Source organism: Bos indicus, chromosome 12, assembly GCF_029378745.1.
Source record: "Bos indicus isolate NIAB-ARS_2022 breed Sahiwal x Tharparkar chromosome 12, NIAB-ARS_B.indTharparkar_mat_pri_1.0, whole genome shotgun sequence".
In the NCBI taxonomy this organism is placed as follows: Eukaryota; Metazoa; Chordata; class Mammalia; order Artiodactyla; family Bovidae; genus Bos; species Bos indicus.
In genome coordinates this window covers 36218951-36234737 of record NC_091771.1, presented here as the reverse complement: position 1 = coordinate 36234737, position 15787 = coordinate 36218951, and the positions used below count along the sequence as shown (strand labels likewise).

Sequence of the window (15787 nt, the reverse complement as noted above, 5' to 3'; positions counted from 1 at the left end):
GTGTACATAGGCTTGTATGTAATTCAAGTTGTTTCTTTCTCTTGTTACTCTAATGATGATGAAGATTGTAGGAGAGGAAAAATAACTCTCTCTCTACCCTTCTAGTTCTTGGCTGAGACTCCCCTGTAATTAAAGGTTAACAAGAGAGAAACAACTTGAATTACATACGTGCATATGTACGTGTATGTATGGGAGCCAAAGAAACATGAGACTCAAAAGGCAGCCAGGCAGCTGAGAAAGGGAGAGGGACAGGGGCTGTAGGGCTCCCTGGAGGGTGGGGAATGGGCAGGTGAGGGGACAGAATGTGTGGTAGACAGATATTTGCACTGCCTGGCGATCAGTCTCTCGATGGAAGACTGGCAACAGCTCTCTTCCTGTTATAGCCCCTCTCCTAATTTATTTTAGACTGTTGTGGGTGGGGGATGTAGTAAAAAGCTTTTCCTGAGTCTCCTAAGTGTTGATTGCCTTTAGCTTTTCACCAAAGTGGTAGATTCTGGGGTGGCTTATTTTGAACCCAAAAAGATGTGGAAAGTTTGGTTTTACAAAGTTTGGGATTGGAAAAGTAACAATATTTAAAATGAAAATATTTGTATAAAGTCATCTCAAATACATAGGTTGCATTTAGAAAATAAAAATGGGTCAATTTCTGGGCTCAGTAGATATAAGTATTCATTTTCAATGTTGGTATTTTTCATAATAGAGTAAAATATCTTGATTTGGATAAGGACACTGGTTACCTGTATGCACTGTTAAAATCATCAAAGAGAGCAATTTATTGATCTTGAAAAGCAAAAAGGTTTTAATCTCACACTTCATAAAGCAGGCAGACTCCAGTCTCGAGCCCAGAGAAGGCACAGTAAGGAAGGGGCTCTTAGCTTTTATAGGAGGGGGCAGCAGGGGACAGGAGGTGCCTCTGATTGACTGGTGCATATCCGACTTCTCAGAAAGACCCAGGAACAAAAAAATAAGCAGAGACCCTAGGAGCTGATTTAAGAGTTGCAGGCTTGGCTGCCTGAGTGTGTAGTGCTTCTGGTCAAGCAGAGCATTTACAGGAACATGAAAATTATCTAAATTTTGTTTTACTGACAGGGCCCCCAAGGCACCAGTAGTGCTAGAAAGTCTATTCCGAGACTACTGATCACTTAGGAATAATTTGATATTAATACAGTGGTCTAATCAATGTATCAGTTGTTCATCTGTTGTATGCTTAGGTTTATCCCCCTGAGGTATTTGCAGCAGGAGCCTAGAAACTAAATTTCTTTCCGTGAACTTCGCACATCTCTGGTTATGTGGAAAGTTAGGGTGCAGGGGGGACTCTGGATGGAATTCAGTTTCCTAACAACCATCAGGATATTATGATAAACCCTTGTTCCAGTTGCCCTCCTTTTTTATTTAAATAGCTGGTTAGTTAAGGACCTTGTTAAGTATTACAGAGTTTTGTGATGTGCTCATGTGTTATGGTTTAATAGTAATATTAATGTAATTCTTCAACAGAACTGTTATAAACAGGTACCGTTTGGGATGCAGTGTCTCTAACAGACATAAACAAATGCTTCACTTCCAGGTGTAAGAGGAAGAGAGCGCCTTCTAGATCTGATCGCCACGTTTCTAGTGCTGCAGTTCCTTCGCACCAAGTTGGAACAGGAGGGAATAATCGTCAAATCGCTGATGAGACTGGATGATGCTTCCATTCCCAGGTGACTTTAACTCATTTATATTTTCAGTCATTTCTTTTATTATATTTGCTTATTTATTTGCCCTCAGCCTGTTTGTTTCATCTTGTTTGTTTTCATCATGAGCAAAAGAAGCTATATCAAGTGTATGTGTGTCGGCCAGGTTTTTATTGTACTGTTTTGTGGATCCAGTGTAATAATTATGGAGAGTAATTCCTAAATTAACAATGATGCCCCTCTTCCCCACAGAATTATCTTAATCAAGAAAAGAAATTGTTTAGGCTACAGGGAAATACATTCCTATTAGGTACCCTAGTTAGCAACCAAACTCTTTCAGTGGATTTCTTGTAATAAGCAAGACACGGGTAGAGAGCAGGCCAGGAAGCAACTTTAGGTGCTCATAAATAGCACCCCAAGTCTTAAAGCATTATGTATAAGGCTAAAGGAAAATTTGTCTTTATATATATTTTTTATTCCAGAAAATAGTGGAGTAAATAGGGAATGATTTTTTTTTTATTTTTTAAGTTTTTGTGTATAATAAGCCTCTACATTTTGAAATCATCTTTGAATTTATCTTTAAAAATTAACAAATTTTTTCACATCCATGAGTCTTTTATTGGTCATTTATATGCCAGGTAGCAGCGTCAGCAAAAACAAACAAAACAAGCGTTTCCACCTAAAACAGCATCTTGTCTCCTCATTTGCCTTTTCATGGAGTGCTTCTCTCCCAACTCTAGATCCACATAGATGAAAACAGCTTTACTGGCAACAGATCTTAAGGGGAAAAATATTGATCAGGAGGCAAGAAAGCTATTGATAAACACCTCCCAAATACAAAAATACTAGCCAGCAGTTACTACACCAACTAGCAGTTTCACATACAGTCTCCCTTTAAGGCTAAGATGATCCTATTTTATAAGGGGTAGAGGCAACAAGTTCCAAGAGAATTCAACCTTCTTTGAAACTAGCCCACATGCTCTACAGCAGACACTATAAGCACAGCTTTTATGGCCACCGAGACCAGGGTTCAGATCCAATGGGAAAGGGAACTGGAGAGTAACAATTTCTTTAAACACTTTTACATTGAATAAAAGTGGATCATAATTTATGCTGATCAATTACAAATCAGCTATGTTTTTACAAAGTAATTGGAAGTAACTATTTTACAACTATTTCCTATTTGAAAACATTTTTTCAAGGCTGTAGTTCACAAGTGTGTGTATGGAGGGCAGGGATGTGGAAAAGATGAAGATGGATTATTTAGTTAAAAAAAAAAGGCTCAACCATTTCTTAACTACCTTGTAAGAAGCTGCAGCGAAGTATAAGCACAGAGATAACTGTTCAAGGGAGCCTCTCACCGGAGCTCTCCCACTGTGTGTGGGTCAGACAGTGTTTTCACAGGAAACGGCTCAGAGAGTTACTGTGCTGCTGGGTCCTGGTTCAGTGCTCCTCTCACTAGAGCACATGGCTTGTATGTGCTTCTGGAAAATCTAACATTTCCTGGGCCTGGGACAAGCATACAAATAGAGATTCACATGCTATATGTCTTAAGTATTTAAAAATTGCAGATTAAACCTTCAGTTAAATATGTTTAAAGCTCTACTCCAACAAATACAACTTTGTAACCACCTAGAAGACCAGGTTCAGATTTAGAATTCTGGGGCCTCCCTAAGTTTTATGCTTAAATGTGGCAGCGTGTGACAAGTGTGTGACAAGTTCTGGGGCCCCAGCCCTTGGCTGATGCCTGGTACCACGGAGGCCTTGCGGGCAGGTATGAACACCCTGCTCGCTCATCGAAGCCGCATCTGTACCCATGCATATGGTACAGTGTTGTGTGTGTACACATATGCACACACACATACACAGTGTTTTTTCAAAAAAGGCAAGATAAGGGGAAAACTAACAAAACTAATAAAATATTTTCTTTGGGGGAGAAGGAGGCGACAGGATGGAAGTTAGGTTTCTCATGTACTTTGTTTTATGATTTTGACTTTGAAACTGTGTAAATCTTTTACCTAATAAAGACCAGGTATCAGAGAACAGAGATTGAGCATGTTAAATTATACCATGGAAATGTAGTCAGCAGTGTCTGGAATATGAGGAAATAAATGACAAGAGAAAAAAGAGAGGAGAGGTGAAACCTATAAATTAAAGGACATTTTAAAAAAATAGAAGGACGTTTGAAAGGAGGCAAACGTAGCCCTCATTTGGATCCTGATTTGAACAAGACCCATTGTACTTTTTTCTTTTAAAAAAAGACAGGGAAATTTAAACATTACCTGAATATTTTGTGATATTAAAGAATATTCATAACAATTTTTAAGTTTCACATTTAAGAAAAAGTTGTCATCTCTTAGAGATAATATAGACGAAACTAAAATAAATAAGTAAATCTACTTGTACCTTCTCACAAGGACTGATTAAATTCTCCACTTCTGGGGAATTCCCTGCTGGTCCAGTGGCTAGGACTCCACAGTCACTGCCAACAACCCAGGTTCAATCCCTGTTCTTAGAACTAAGATCACACAAGCCACGCAGCTCAGCCATAAATAAATTAATAAATTCTCTACTCCCAACAGCATCAGACCGGAGAAGGCACTGGCAACCCACTCCAGTACTCTTGCCTGGAAAATCCCATGGATGGAGGAGCCTGGTGGGCTGCAGTCCATGGGGTCGCTAAGAGTCGGACACGACTGAGCGACTTCACTTTCACTTTTCACTTTCATGCATTGGAGAAGGAAATGGCAACCCACTCCAGTGTTCTTGCCTGGAGAATCCCAGGGATGAGAGCCTCGTGGGCTGCCATCAATGGGGTCGCACAGAGTCGGACACGACTGAAGCGACTTAGCAGCAGCAGCAGCAGCAGTAGCAACAGCATCAGACACAAAGGAGGTACTCATAAAATAATTAACTGAGCATTTTACTATATGTAAGCAACATGTTTTAAATGAATATCTGGAAAAATACATTGAAGAACTAGTGGAAGGGACTGTTTGATTTACAGGCACAACCAGTGAGCCACCTCCTCTTTTTAAATCTTTTCCAATTATGATAGCCACTGGAATAACTTTGAGTCTCCTTTTGAATTGTAGTGGCACAAACTATTAAGTGAAGATTTTGAAAAACGGTGAAGTATATTCCATCACACATCATAACACCCATGCTGTTACCCTATCACTGTTATTGTGTGGGCAAAATTATTTGTTGGCACTTTACAACAATATTTTAAGGAATTTTTGTTTCGTATTTATGCATATTTAAAGCTTTTATATATTTTCGGCTTCATGATATATATAACATTAATGCAGTAGCACATTGCTTGGAGGTATATGATCAAAATTTTCATTTTAGTAGAACCATGAAAATTTAGAGGCCATTTGGATTCGTGAGAATATTTAAAATCATCTTGCTGCTTTCAGTAGTTAGTAACTGTCAATAAACTAATAATTAGTGGGTCTTTTTAACCATGTTGGGTATGCCAGCTATTTAGTATGTTCATGTCATCATATTCAGCTAACATTTATTGATTTTCCACTTTGTGCCAGAGACTGTTTAAATTCATGCTTTTTGTTAATCCCCACAGCAAACCCATAGGATCTTGTATCACTGTCATAACTGAAGAAACAGACTTCCAGTGATAAATGAAAGCTGTAACAATATCACACAACTAGAGAATTCCCTGGTGGTCCAGTGGTTAGGACTCTGCAGGTTCACCACTGAGGGCCAGGGTTCAGTCCCTAGTCAGGGAACTAAAATCCCACAAGACAGGTGGCCAACAACAACAAAAAACCAGTATCACAACCAGTGAGTGCTCTGTGATCACAGAGGCAGGATTTGAACCCAGCTCTTAACCACCACACTACTCTGATGGCCTTTTCCCAGTTCATGGGGGGGGCGGGGAAGATGGAGAAAATTCTCCAGGTTTTCAGTTTCCCCCATATTCTTTAGTATATATCAACATTTGTTTGCTAGCAAGTTCTAGCAGACAACAAACCAATGAGGAAGTAGCTAACTAATACTAATGAGCAATCCCACGGTTTTTCTGAGTCTTTAGTTTGAATAATTGACACCATTTTCTGGACACAAACTTGAAGTTTTTATGTTACGCACATTTTACAAATAAGTTGTTCCTCGTTTGTGTGCTAAAATTAGATATATACCAGTATCTTGGGTGACTCTCAGGTACTTTACAAGTAAACAATGGAGTTGAGAATTCCTGGGACAATAAAAAGGAGAGAGAAATGAAAGCCTTTGTAAAATAGCATCAAGCTTGTCCTTGAAGGATAGAAAGGAGATGACAACAAGCAAACATGTAAAGGGCCAGAGAAGCGATAGTTGTCCTGGAGCGAGAAGAACATGTGTCACATGCGGGGAAGCTGGGCAGTGAGGGGGCTACTCTGTTTCCAAGTAGTTGAATAAGTTAAATGCACCATGTCAGACAGGTGGAAGAACTTTCACAAAACGTCAGAGGAAAAATAAAAGAGAACTGCTTTTATTAAGTATCTTAATTTTTGACAGATTTTGTCTGATTTATATAATGTGCTAGATTTGGCACCACATGACATTTCGTATGTAATTATATTCTGAAATTGATGGAAAGATGTGTTTAATCTAGGAATATTCCCTGGGATTGCGAGAAAATAAAGAAAGCCAGTGAGTGGCTCAGAAGAACTGAAGGGCAGTACCCATCCATCTGCCAGCGGCTGGAGCTGGGTAAAGACTGGGACTCCGCCACCAAGCAGCTGCTGGGTATCCTGCCCAGAGATGCCGCCTCCCCTCCTCACAGGCTCCTTAAGCACAGCCAAGGCTGACGCACATGCACTTGTCTTTTAACATGCACTCATGCCTCATGTATATGATAATCAGATATAATAGATGCCTATAATGAAATCTAATTATGATTTTATTCAGTATAGCAATCACTTTAAAATAAATGGAAAAAGGCTATTGTTTCAGTGAACTAACAAGCAACTATACAATAAAAATTTCAAGGAATTCCCTGGTGGTCCAGTGGTTAGGACTCCAAGCTTTTAACACTGTGATTCTGGGTTTGATCCCTGGTCAGGGAACAAAGATCCCACAAGCCAAGCAATACAACCAAAAAAAACTTTTTTAGATAAAAATTCTAATATTACAGACTTTTTTTTTAACCAGAGGTTGGGGGAGGGTGGAGATTGGATGAAGGTGATCATAAGGTATAAACTTCCAGTTACACGATAAATAAGTACTAGGATGTAATATGCAGCATTAAAATATACTTAACACTGCTGTATAGTACATGTGAAAGTTGTTCAGAGACTAAATCCTGAGTTTTCATCACAAGGAAAAAATGATTTTCTTCTTCTTTTACTCTATATCTGTATGAGGTGGTGGATATTCACTAAACTTACTGTGATCATCATTTCCTGATGTTTGAGAGTCAGATCATGCTGCTGCCATCTTAATCTTATACTGTGCTATATGTCAATTATATCTCAATAAAACTGGGAGAAAAAATTAAATCACTACCCTCTTTGACCTATAAACTCCACTGGTAGGAATTGTACTTATAGAAATTAATCTTACAGAAACATGGACACATTGACACGTGCAGGTATCATATGTGCATATATACATAGTGCCATCACCCAGCGTGTGCAATAGAGCTCATTTTAAAAGTTATATAAATAGGTGTTTATGAGATAGAACTCTATAATGTCATATTCCAAACTAGTTACCTTTGTGGAATAGAAACTTTATTTCTGTCTTACACACTTTGAATTTTAAAAGTTGAAATTAAAAAAATTAAAAATTTTTACAGGGAATGTATGTATTTAGTTTTTATTTCACAAACACATAAAAGCAGAGTAAATAGTGTAATGACCCCCATCAAGACTTAAAGTATTTTGTCAATTTTTTTACATGTATAACAGTCTTCTCTCCCCTCTTGCTGTCTTACCAAATGTCTCACATTCGGATATGTCTGACTGTGTCCATTTCTTTTTCCCCATATTTCCTGTAAACTGGGAATTAAATCTGTAGTCCCAAGGAGATTAAGGATCAACATTTTTGTCAACCTGAACCATGAAGTCTGGTTGATCTGCTTTAATAATGTTAACACTGATTAGCAGGTTTCCTATATGAAGTTGTTTCCGTACAACCAGCATATATCTGTGGAGAGATATACTTTGACATCCAATTCCTTATCAGTCTTTCAGCTAATGATGCTGTTGTCTGAATCATTTTAAGAAATATTGTGATTCTCTATTTTATTTCCTTCTCATTAGCTAGAATTCTGAAATAATAAGCTGTCCCCCATCAACTAATATTGCTTTATAATATTTTTTAAATTATAATTTAAATATTTTATTTTATTTAAAATATTTTATTTAATATTGTAAATATCTCAAGTTATTAGAATTGCTGTCCTTCTTTAGAGGCTGAGAGTCCCTGGAGGGCAGGCTGTGATGTATTTATCTTTATGTTCCTAATGCCTAGGATGCTCTTAGCGAGCCAACACAAAGATCTGCTGCATCAGTCGTAATCTGTTAATTTAAAAGAGTTAATTTTGTAAATTAAGTTGTCAACTAAAAACTGTCACTTGCCGTCTGCCTCTACAAGGATGAGGTCATTAGTCACTGCAGTCTCTGACCTACAACACCCCCTAAAAGGAACTTGGGGCCAGGATTAGGAATGAGGCTCTGTGCTCTGGGAAAAACTCGCAAGACTGGCTTCAGATAGATATTTTCTGGAGATTTTATGAGCCCAATTCTCACACCTCCTCATACCTAGAAAAGCACTAAAGTCATTAAAAAGGACATCTGCTCCAAGCAACTAGCAGCGGCCCTCTGCCAAAGCAGGTGCTTGAGTGTGAGTACCCTCTTCACCGAAGTCACACCTGTGCTGAGCCCCACCTCTTTGGAGCAGTTCCTCCAGTGCTGGAGAGAGCCTGTCATCTGCATAGAGTTCTCATTTTACCCCAAATAAGACTTCGCTCACAATTCTCACCTTGTGCATTTATATTAATCAACAAAATTCAAGGTTAAAGAAAAAGCTCCACTGCCACAAAGTCTCTATTTGCTTATTTGCAATTCAAAGAGAAAAATATTTCACCTAACTACTGTGGGAGCAAAGAAGAACTAAAGAGCCTCTTAATGAAAGTGAAAGAGTGAAAAAGTTGGCTTAAAACTCAACATTCAGAAAACTAAGATCATGCATCCGGTCCCATCACTACATGGCAAATAGATGGGGAAACAGTAGAAACAGTGACAGACTATTTTTTTGGGCTCCAAAATCACTGCAGATGGTGATTGCAGCCATGAAATAAAAAGATGCTTACTCCTTGGAAGAAAAGTTATGACCAACCTAGCAGCATATTAAAAAGCAGAGATATTACTTTGCCAACAAAGGTCTGTCTAGTTAAGGCTATGGTTTTTCCAGTAGTCTGAGAGTTGGACTGTGAAGAATGCTGAGCACTGAAGAATTGATGCTTTTGAACTGTGGTGTTGGAGAAGACTCTTGAGAATCCCTTGGACTGCAAGGAGATCCAACTCTAGGACTGACAATCCTAAAGGGAAACGAGTCCTGAATATTCATTGGAAGGACTGATGGTTAAGCTGAAACTCCAATACTTTGGCCACCTGATGCGAAGTACTGACTCATTGGAAAAGACCCTTATGCTGGGAAAGATTGAAGGCAGGAGAAGGGGACGACAGAGGATGAGATGGTAAGATGGCATCACCGACTCGATGGACATGAGTTTGATTAAGCTCCGGGAGTTGGTGATGGCCAGGGAGGCCTAGTGTGCTGCAGTCCATGGGGTCGCGAAGAGTCGGACACGACTGAGCGACTGAACTGAAATGTGGGCGAGAATTCATTTGGGGGGGGGGGCACTTTTTGTCAATCACTTATAACCTGGGCAAATTACTTTTTATCACGTTCTCTGATTTTCCGAGGGGGGGGGGGGGATGGAGGGGCGGAGAATCCCACCTAGAACTTGGAAAATAAACGTTTTCCTTATCTTTAAACAGCACGCCCCTAAACCGTAACAGCACTATGAGTTGCGTTTGATTGGATCCTAGGCGTTTATCCTAGCTACATCACCCAGATAAGAATCCCGGTGTCTGGACAGCATCCGGCCAGGGAAGAGGTTTCGCCGGGTATCTTTCTGGCCCGCCTGCTGCACTGCCCGCCCGCTCCACTGCCCGCCCGCTTCCCGCAAGCCCCGCCCGCCGCGCTCCCCACGGCGCTCCCCACGGCGTTCCCCACGGCGCTCCCCGCCCCGCCCACCGCGATGCCCAAGTCCCTCAAGCCCCGCCCCCCCGTCGCTGCCCGAGACTCTCGCCGCGGCCTTACGTCACGGCTCTTCCTTCCGCCCAAGGCACTTCCCGCCTTGGCCCGCCCACCCGCTTCCTGTGGGCGGTGCAGGGCTGAGGCGCGCCCGCGTTTACGTGTTTGTTGTGCGCGCGCGTCGCATCTCGGTCCCGAGCCCGCCATTGGCGCTTTCCAGTTAACCGCGCCCGACTGACCGGGGTTCGGGGCTGAGAGAGGGGCGCGCGTAGCGGCCCCTCTCCTGGCAGCTCGGAGAGCTCCGTTATGGCGGAGGCGAAGGCGGAGGCGGAAGGAGCGAGCGTGGCTACAGTTCCTGGTTCGGGTGCCGACGGCAGTGGTCAGTTGCCTGCAGTCGAAGGAGAGGGATTTGGGGCGAGGGGTAAAGAGAAGGACGCGGCCGCGAAAGGAAAAGAGGCAGGCGGGGACAGCGAGGAGGACGGCGAGAATGTGTTCGAAGTGGAGAAGATCCTGGACATGAAGACTGAAGGGGTAGGTGCGGGCCCGGGGTGATGCTGCCCGCGCAGAGGGGGCTCCGGAGGCGATGTGGCGGAGGTCCACGGCGCGGGGGCGCTGAAATCTCGGCTCCCTCCTAGGCCGCCGTCCTCGGCGCGAGGGCGGCGTCTCGGCTCCGAGAACCGAGTGTCCTCGCCGCGCTCTGCCCAGCGCTTCCCCATCTCTCGTGGGGAACCCTGCTCAGTGTCTTGTTTGACCCTGGTCCCCTCAGAGTGAGGTGCTTCCTCCGTTTGTGCCCTTACGAAACTTTGTGTAGACCTCTGTTTTACATTTCAAGACTTCGTTCTTTACATGTTGGTAGTCTGCTAGACTGTGAACTCCCTTAGTACAGAGACTGTGCTCTTTATTAACTTGTTAACGCTGGCACTTGAATCCGGTGCCTAGCATGCAGTAATTGCTTAATGTGTATGAGGTTGTTAAGTGAGTGAATCATTTGTGGGCTGGGGGAAGGTGAGTGGGTGAAGGATGGGCAATGGGAAGATAATGTATTTTAGTAAATAGGTGTAGGGCGACCAAAGGCCCTACACGATCGTCCTCTGTGTGTTGTGCTTTTCAGTTCAGTTTCTCAATCATATCCGACTTTGCAACCCCATGGACTGCAGCACTCCAGGCTTCCCTGTCCTTTTTATTCCCTATGTTTTTTTAATTGTCTCTCATTTCCCATTTGTCGTATGCTACCTTTTTTTTTTTTTTTTTTTTTTTTTGCGCGTTCATTTCGGTAGAGTTTTGCTTTCAATTACTGCCTGGTAGGTGCCGTGTTAGGTCCTGAGGATATAGAGATGAATTGTAGCATACACAGTTGCTGACACAAAAGATTCTCTTGTCCAGTGGGGGATAAATAACTAAAATCCAATGTCGACAATATTATTGTTAGTTGAAGTTAGGGACGTTCTTATGTATTTAATTTTCCCAATTAAGTTGTAAGTACCTTGAGGTGAGAGGTGAAGCAGTCTTACACTTTTGTATCACTTGCGTTTAACATAGTGCCAGGCAGGTGGAAGATATTCAGAAAATAGTTAAGAAGGTAATGTCTTCACAATTAAGATGATTCACTTCTTAATACAATATTTTCTCTTGTTAGCTTCGAAGGATTGTAGGAACTGCACCTAAAGCCCCATTTTTAAAATCTTTTTCCTTTAAGTGGAATCTCACTATATTTGTTTGGTGTGCATCTGCTTTTTTTGCTCAGTAACATCTTTGTGAGGTTTAATCCCTGCTGTTGGAGCTATAGTTTGGTGTTTTTTGGTTGCTGCTTAGTACAGTTGACCTCAAACAACTCGGGCCGAGGAGTGCTTGGCCCCGCACAGTTGAAAAGCCAGTATAACTTTTGACTCCCTCAAAACCTAATTACTAAAAGCTTTTATACCAGAAAGGGAAACCTTACCATAGTGTAAACAGTTAACAAATATTTTGTATGTTATGCATATTATATACTGTGTTCTAATAAAGGGCTTCCTTGGCTCAGCTGGTAAAGAATCCGCCTGCAATGTGGGAGACTTGGGTTTGATCCCTGGGTTGGGAGGATTCTTAATAAAAAAGTAAACTAAAGGAAAGAAAATACTAATAAAATTGTAAGGAAGAGAAAATATATTAATGGTATTGCCTACCCTATTTACATCATTTGTTTACAAGGTGAATTACCTGTCAGAGCCTACATCAATATTGTCTTAAATAAAACATTGTAGGTGTTGTATGTATTACTAATACTGACATCAACAATGAAAAGATAATGTGAAAAAGTTGAATGATTCAGTGTTTTATGGTAGCCTAGTGTAATCAGTCAGAGAAGGCAGTGGCACCCCACTCCAGTACTCTTGCCTGGAGAAGACCATGGCCGGAGGAGCCTGGTGGGCTGCAGTCCATGGGGTTGCGAAGAGTCAGACACGACTGAGCCATTTCACTTTCACTTTTCACTTTCCTGCATTGGAGAAGGAAATGGCAACCCACTCCAGTGTTCTTGCCTGGAGAATCCCAGGGATGGGGGAGCCTGGTGGGCTGCCGTCTATGGGGTTGCACGGAGTCAGCCACAACTGAAGATCCGCTGGCGGAAGGCATGGCAACCCATTCCAGTATTCTTGCATGGAGAATTCCATGGACAATCCATGGGGTCACAAAGAGTCAAACATGACTGAAGCGGCTTAGCACAGCACAGCAGTCTAACCTAGACGCTAAAGAACAAATCATTAGAAAATTTTTATGGCATACAGTATTACAGTCCTATTTATAATATAGTATGAGAAACACTGTTACATTTTTAAAGACATCATTTACCTTGAATAATAGGCTAATATTCAGTTTCTCCAATTAGAAAAGAATGATATAATTCTTTGAAAGCAGAGTTATAACACATTAAGAAAACTTAACACATTAATTTTCCATTAACTGTCACTCATCTTATACTCTTGTAGTAATAGACCAACATCTGCATATTCTTCATGCATTCTTTTCATACTTTTTTCTTAATTATTTTAACATTTCTAGACTATATATGGTTCATCTGCAATTTTTTGCAAATTGTTGAAAATCCCTAAAAATCTTTCCAATATATTTATTGAAAAAAGTCTGCATATAAGTGGATCCCACAGTTCAAACCCATGTTGTTAAAGGGTCACCTGTATTCAGTTGTATGAATATATTACAGTTTTATCTTTTCTACTACTTTTGATGGGCACCTGGGTTGTTTCCAGTTTTGAATAATGCTTCTGTGAACTTTACTGATGGAGAAGGAAACGGCAACCCAGTCCAGTATTCTTGCCTGGATAATTCCATGGACAAAGGAGCTTGGTGGGCTACAGTCCATGGGGTCACAAAGAGTCAGACACGACTGAGTGACTAACAGGCCAGGAACTTTACTGGACATGTCTCCTGGTGTATTGTGCACAAATGTTTCTCTCGGTTGTATTGCTGTGTACCTAGGAATGGGAGGTATACACCTCGGAGGACAAGATGCATATGTCTTCAGCTCTAAGAAACTGTTTTCAAAAGTAGTACCAATTTACACTACTACTACTGGCTTATGAGAATTCCTTTCGTTTCACATCCTGTCAATACTTGATATCATCAGTCTATATTTTCAGCCAGTAGTGGTGGTGTATTTGTTGGTATTTCCTACTTATAATTTATATTTTTCTGGATTTTATATTAGAAATCGGCGTTGAAATCATTGAGCGTCTTTTCATATATTTATTCATCATTTGGTTATCTTCTATGAACTGCCCTTTCAGATCTCTACTGAGTTGTCTTTATTGATTTCTTGTATTCTGGATTCAAACCCTTTGTGAGTGGTGTCGGTAAATAGAATATGATTAATGTAGGAAAAGTTAATCTTTGTCTTGGTGTTGAGTGCTTTTAATGTCTGGTTTGAGAAAGCTTTCCTTACTCTAAATGTTCTTTTTTTTTTTTTTTCTGAAAGCTGTGTTGTTTTGTCTTTCTGACTTATGTTTGCACTTTACTTGTAATTGATTTTGTGTATAGTGTAATGTAGGAGTCAAGTTTCATTGAGCACATCTTTTTTTATTCTTTAACAATGCCTTGTAAATTTTAGAATCAAGTTGTCAATTTCCTTGCACACAAAAACTTTGAGTTTTTATTGAGGTTTGCATTGAATTTGTGGATAAATTTAGAATTAATTAAATTTTTTCAATAATACTTTATAACTCTTTTAAAAAAATATTTATTTGGCTGCACCTGGTCTTAGTTGTGATGTGTGGGATGTTTTTTGTTGTTAGTTTCTGCAGGTGTGATCTCTTTAGTTGCAGCCTGTGAACTCTTGGTTGCAGCATGCAAATTATTATCTGACCAGGGATGGAACCCAGGCCCCCTGCATTGGGAGCAAGGAGTCTTAGCTACTGGACCACCAGAGAAATCCTGTTTTATAACTTTTTATGTTTTAGTAAATTGATTTTTAGGTGTTATTGATTTTTCAGTGCAGTGGTAAGTGATTTTTTGAAAAGTTTCCTTGTCTTACTGTTTGTTGCTTATGCAATTAATTTTTGTATATTTACTCTTTGTTAAAGAGATTCCCTTTATTTCTGGTTGCTAAATACTTTTATGGTGAATGGATGTTGAATTTTATTAAATTGTTTTGCTGCGTCTAATAAGATGATTGCATAATTTGTCTCCTTTATACTTCTAATGTGATGAATTACATTGATTTCAACTTCATGTTCATAGAATAAACCAAAGTTGGCTGTGATATTATCCTTTTTAATATTAGATTGTATAGTTCTTAATTATTTCATTTATTTCTGCTTTTTCTTTATGATTTTCTTTATTTGTTGGTCTTTTTCTAACATCTTGAGATGGGTGCACAGCTTTTTAAAAAAATATTTATTTTTAATTGATGATTGTTTTACAGTATTTGTTTGATTTGTCATACATCAACATGAATTAACCATAGATGTACATATGTCTCCTCCTCTCTTATCTCCCTCCCACCTCCCTCCCATCCCACCTCTCTAGGTTATTACAGAGCCCCAGTATGAGTTCCCTGAGTCATATAGCAAACTCCCATTGCTTGTCTATTTACGTATGTTGGTGCGTATGCATTCATGCTGCTCTCTCCATTCATCTCACTCGCCCTTGTCCATAAGTCTGTTCTCTATGTCTGTGTCTCCACTGCTGCTCTGCAAACAGATTTGTCAGTATCTTCCTTCTAGATCCCATATATATGCATTAATATAAGATACTTGTTTTTTTCTTTCTGACTTACTTCACTCTATATATTAGGTTCTAGGTTCATCCACCTCATTAGAACTGACTCAAAAGAGTTCCTTTTCATGGCTGATGTGATTGTATATACGTACCACAGCTTCTTTATCAGTTCATCGTTGATGGACATCTAGGTTGCTTCCATGTCTTGGCTATTGTAAATAGTGCTGTGGTGAACGTTGGGGTACATGTGTCTTTTTCAGTATTGGTTTCTTCAGGGTATATGCCCAGTAGCAGGACTGTTGTATGGTAGTTTTATTCCTAGTTTTTAAAGGAATCTCAATACTGTCTTCCACAGTGGCTGTATCAATTTATGTTCCCACTAGCAGTGTGCTGCTGCTGCTGCTAAGGGGCTTCAGTCGTGTCCAACTCTGTGCGACCCCATAGACGGCAGCCCACCAGGCTCCCCCATCCCTGGGATTCTCCAGGCAAGAACACTGGAGTGGGTTGCCATTTCCTTCTCTAATGCATGAAAGTGAAAAGTGAAAGTGAAGTCACTCAGTCGTGTCTGACTCTTCTAGACCCCATGGACTGCAGCCTACCAGGCTCCTCCTTCCATGGGATTTTCCAGGCAAGAGTAC

General features: G+C 40.5%; 2 protein-coding genes across 3 annotated transcripts in view; both read left to right on the top strand.

Moving 5' to 3' along the window:
- Positions 1-7470, top strand: part of PARP4 (poly(ADP-ribose) polymerase family member 4) — a 76927-nt gene extending 69457 nt beyond the window's left edge. The window contains exons 33-34 of the mRNA XM_070800317.1: positions 1565-1697; positions 6289-7470. Coding sequence (XP_070656418.1) covers positions 1565-1697; positions 6289-6484 — 329 coding nt within the window. The 3' untranslated portion in view covers positions 6485-7470. The remainder of the gene's footprint in view (positions 1-1564; positions 1698-6288) is intronic.
- Positions 7471-10063: 2593 nt separating this feature from the next.
- Positions 10064-15787, top strand: part of MPHOSPH8 (M-phase phosphoprotein 8) — a 48265-nt gene continuing 42541 nt past the window's right edge. For both annotated transcript variants that reach the window (XM_019971539.2, XM_019971538.2), the window contains exon 1: positions 10064-10472. In XM_019971539.2, coding sequence (XP_019827098.2) covers positions 10248-10472 — 225 coding nt within the window. In that variant the 5' untranslated portion in view covers positions 10064-10247. The remainder of the gene's footprint in view (positions 10473-15787) is intronic.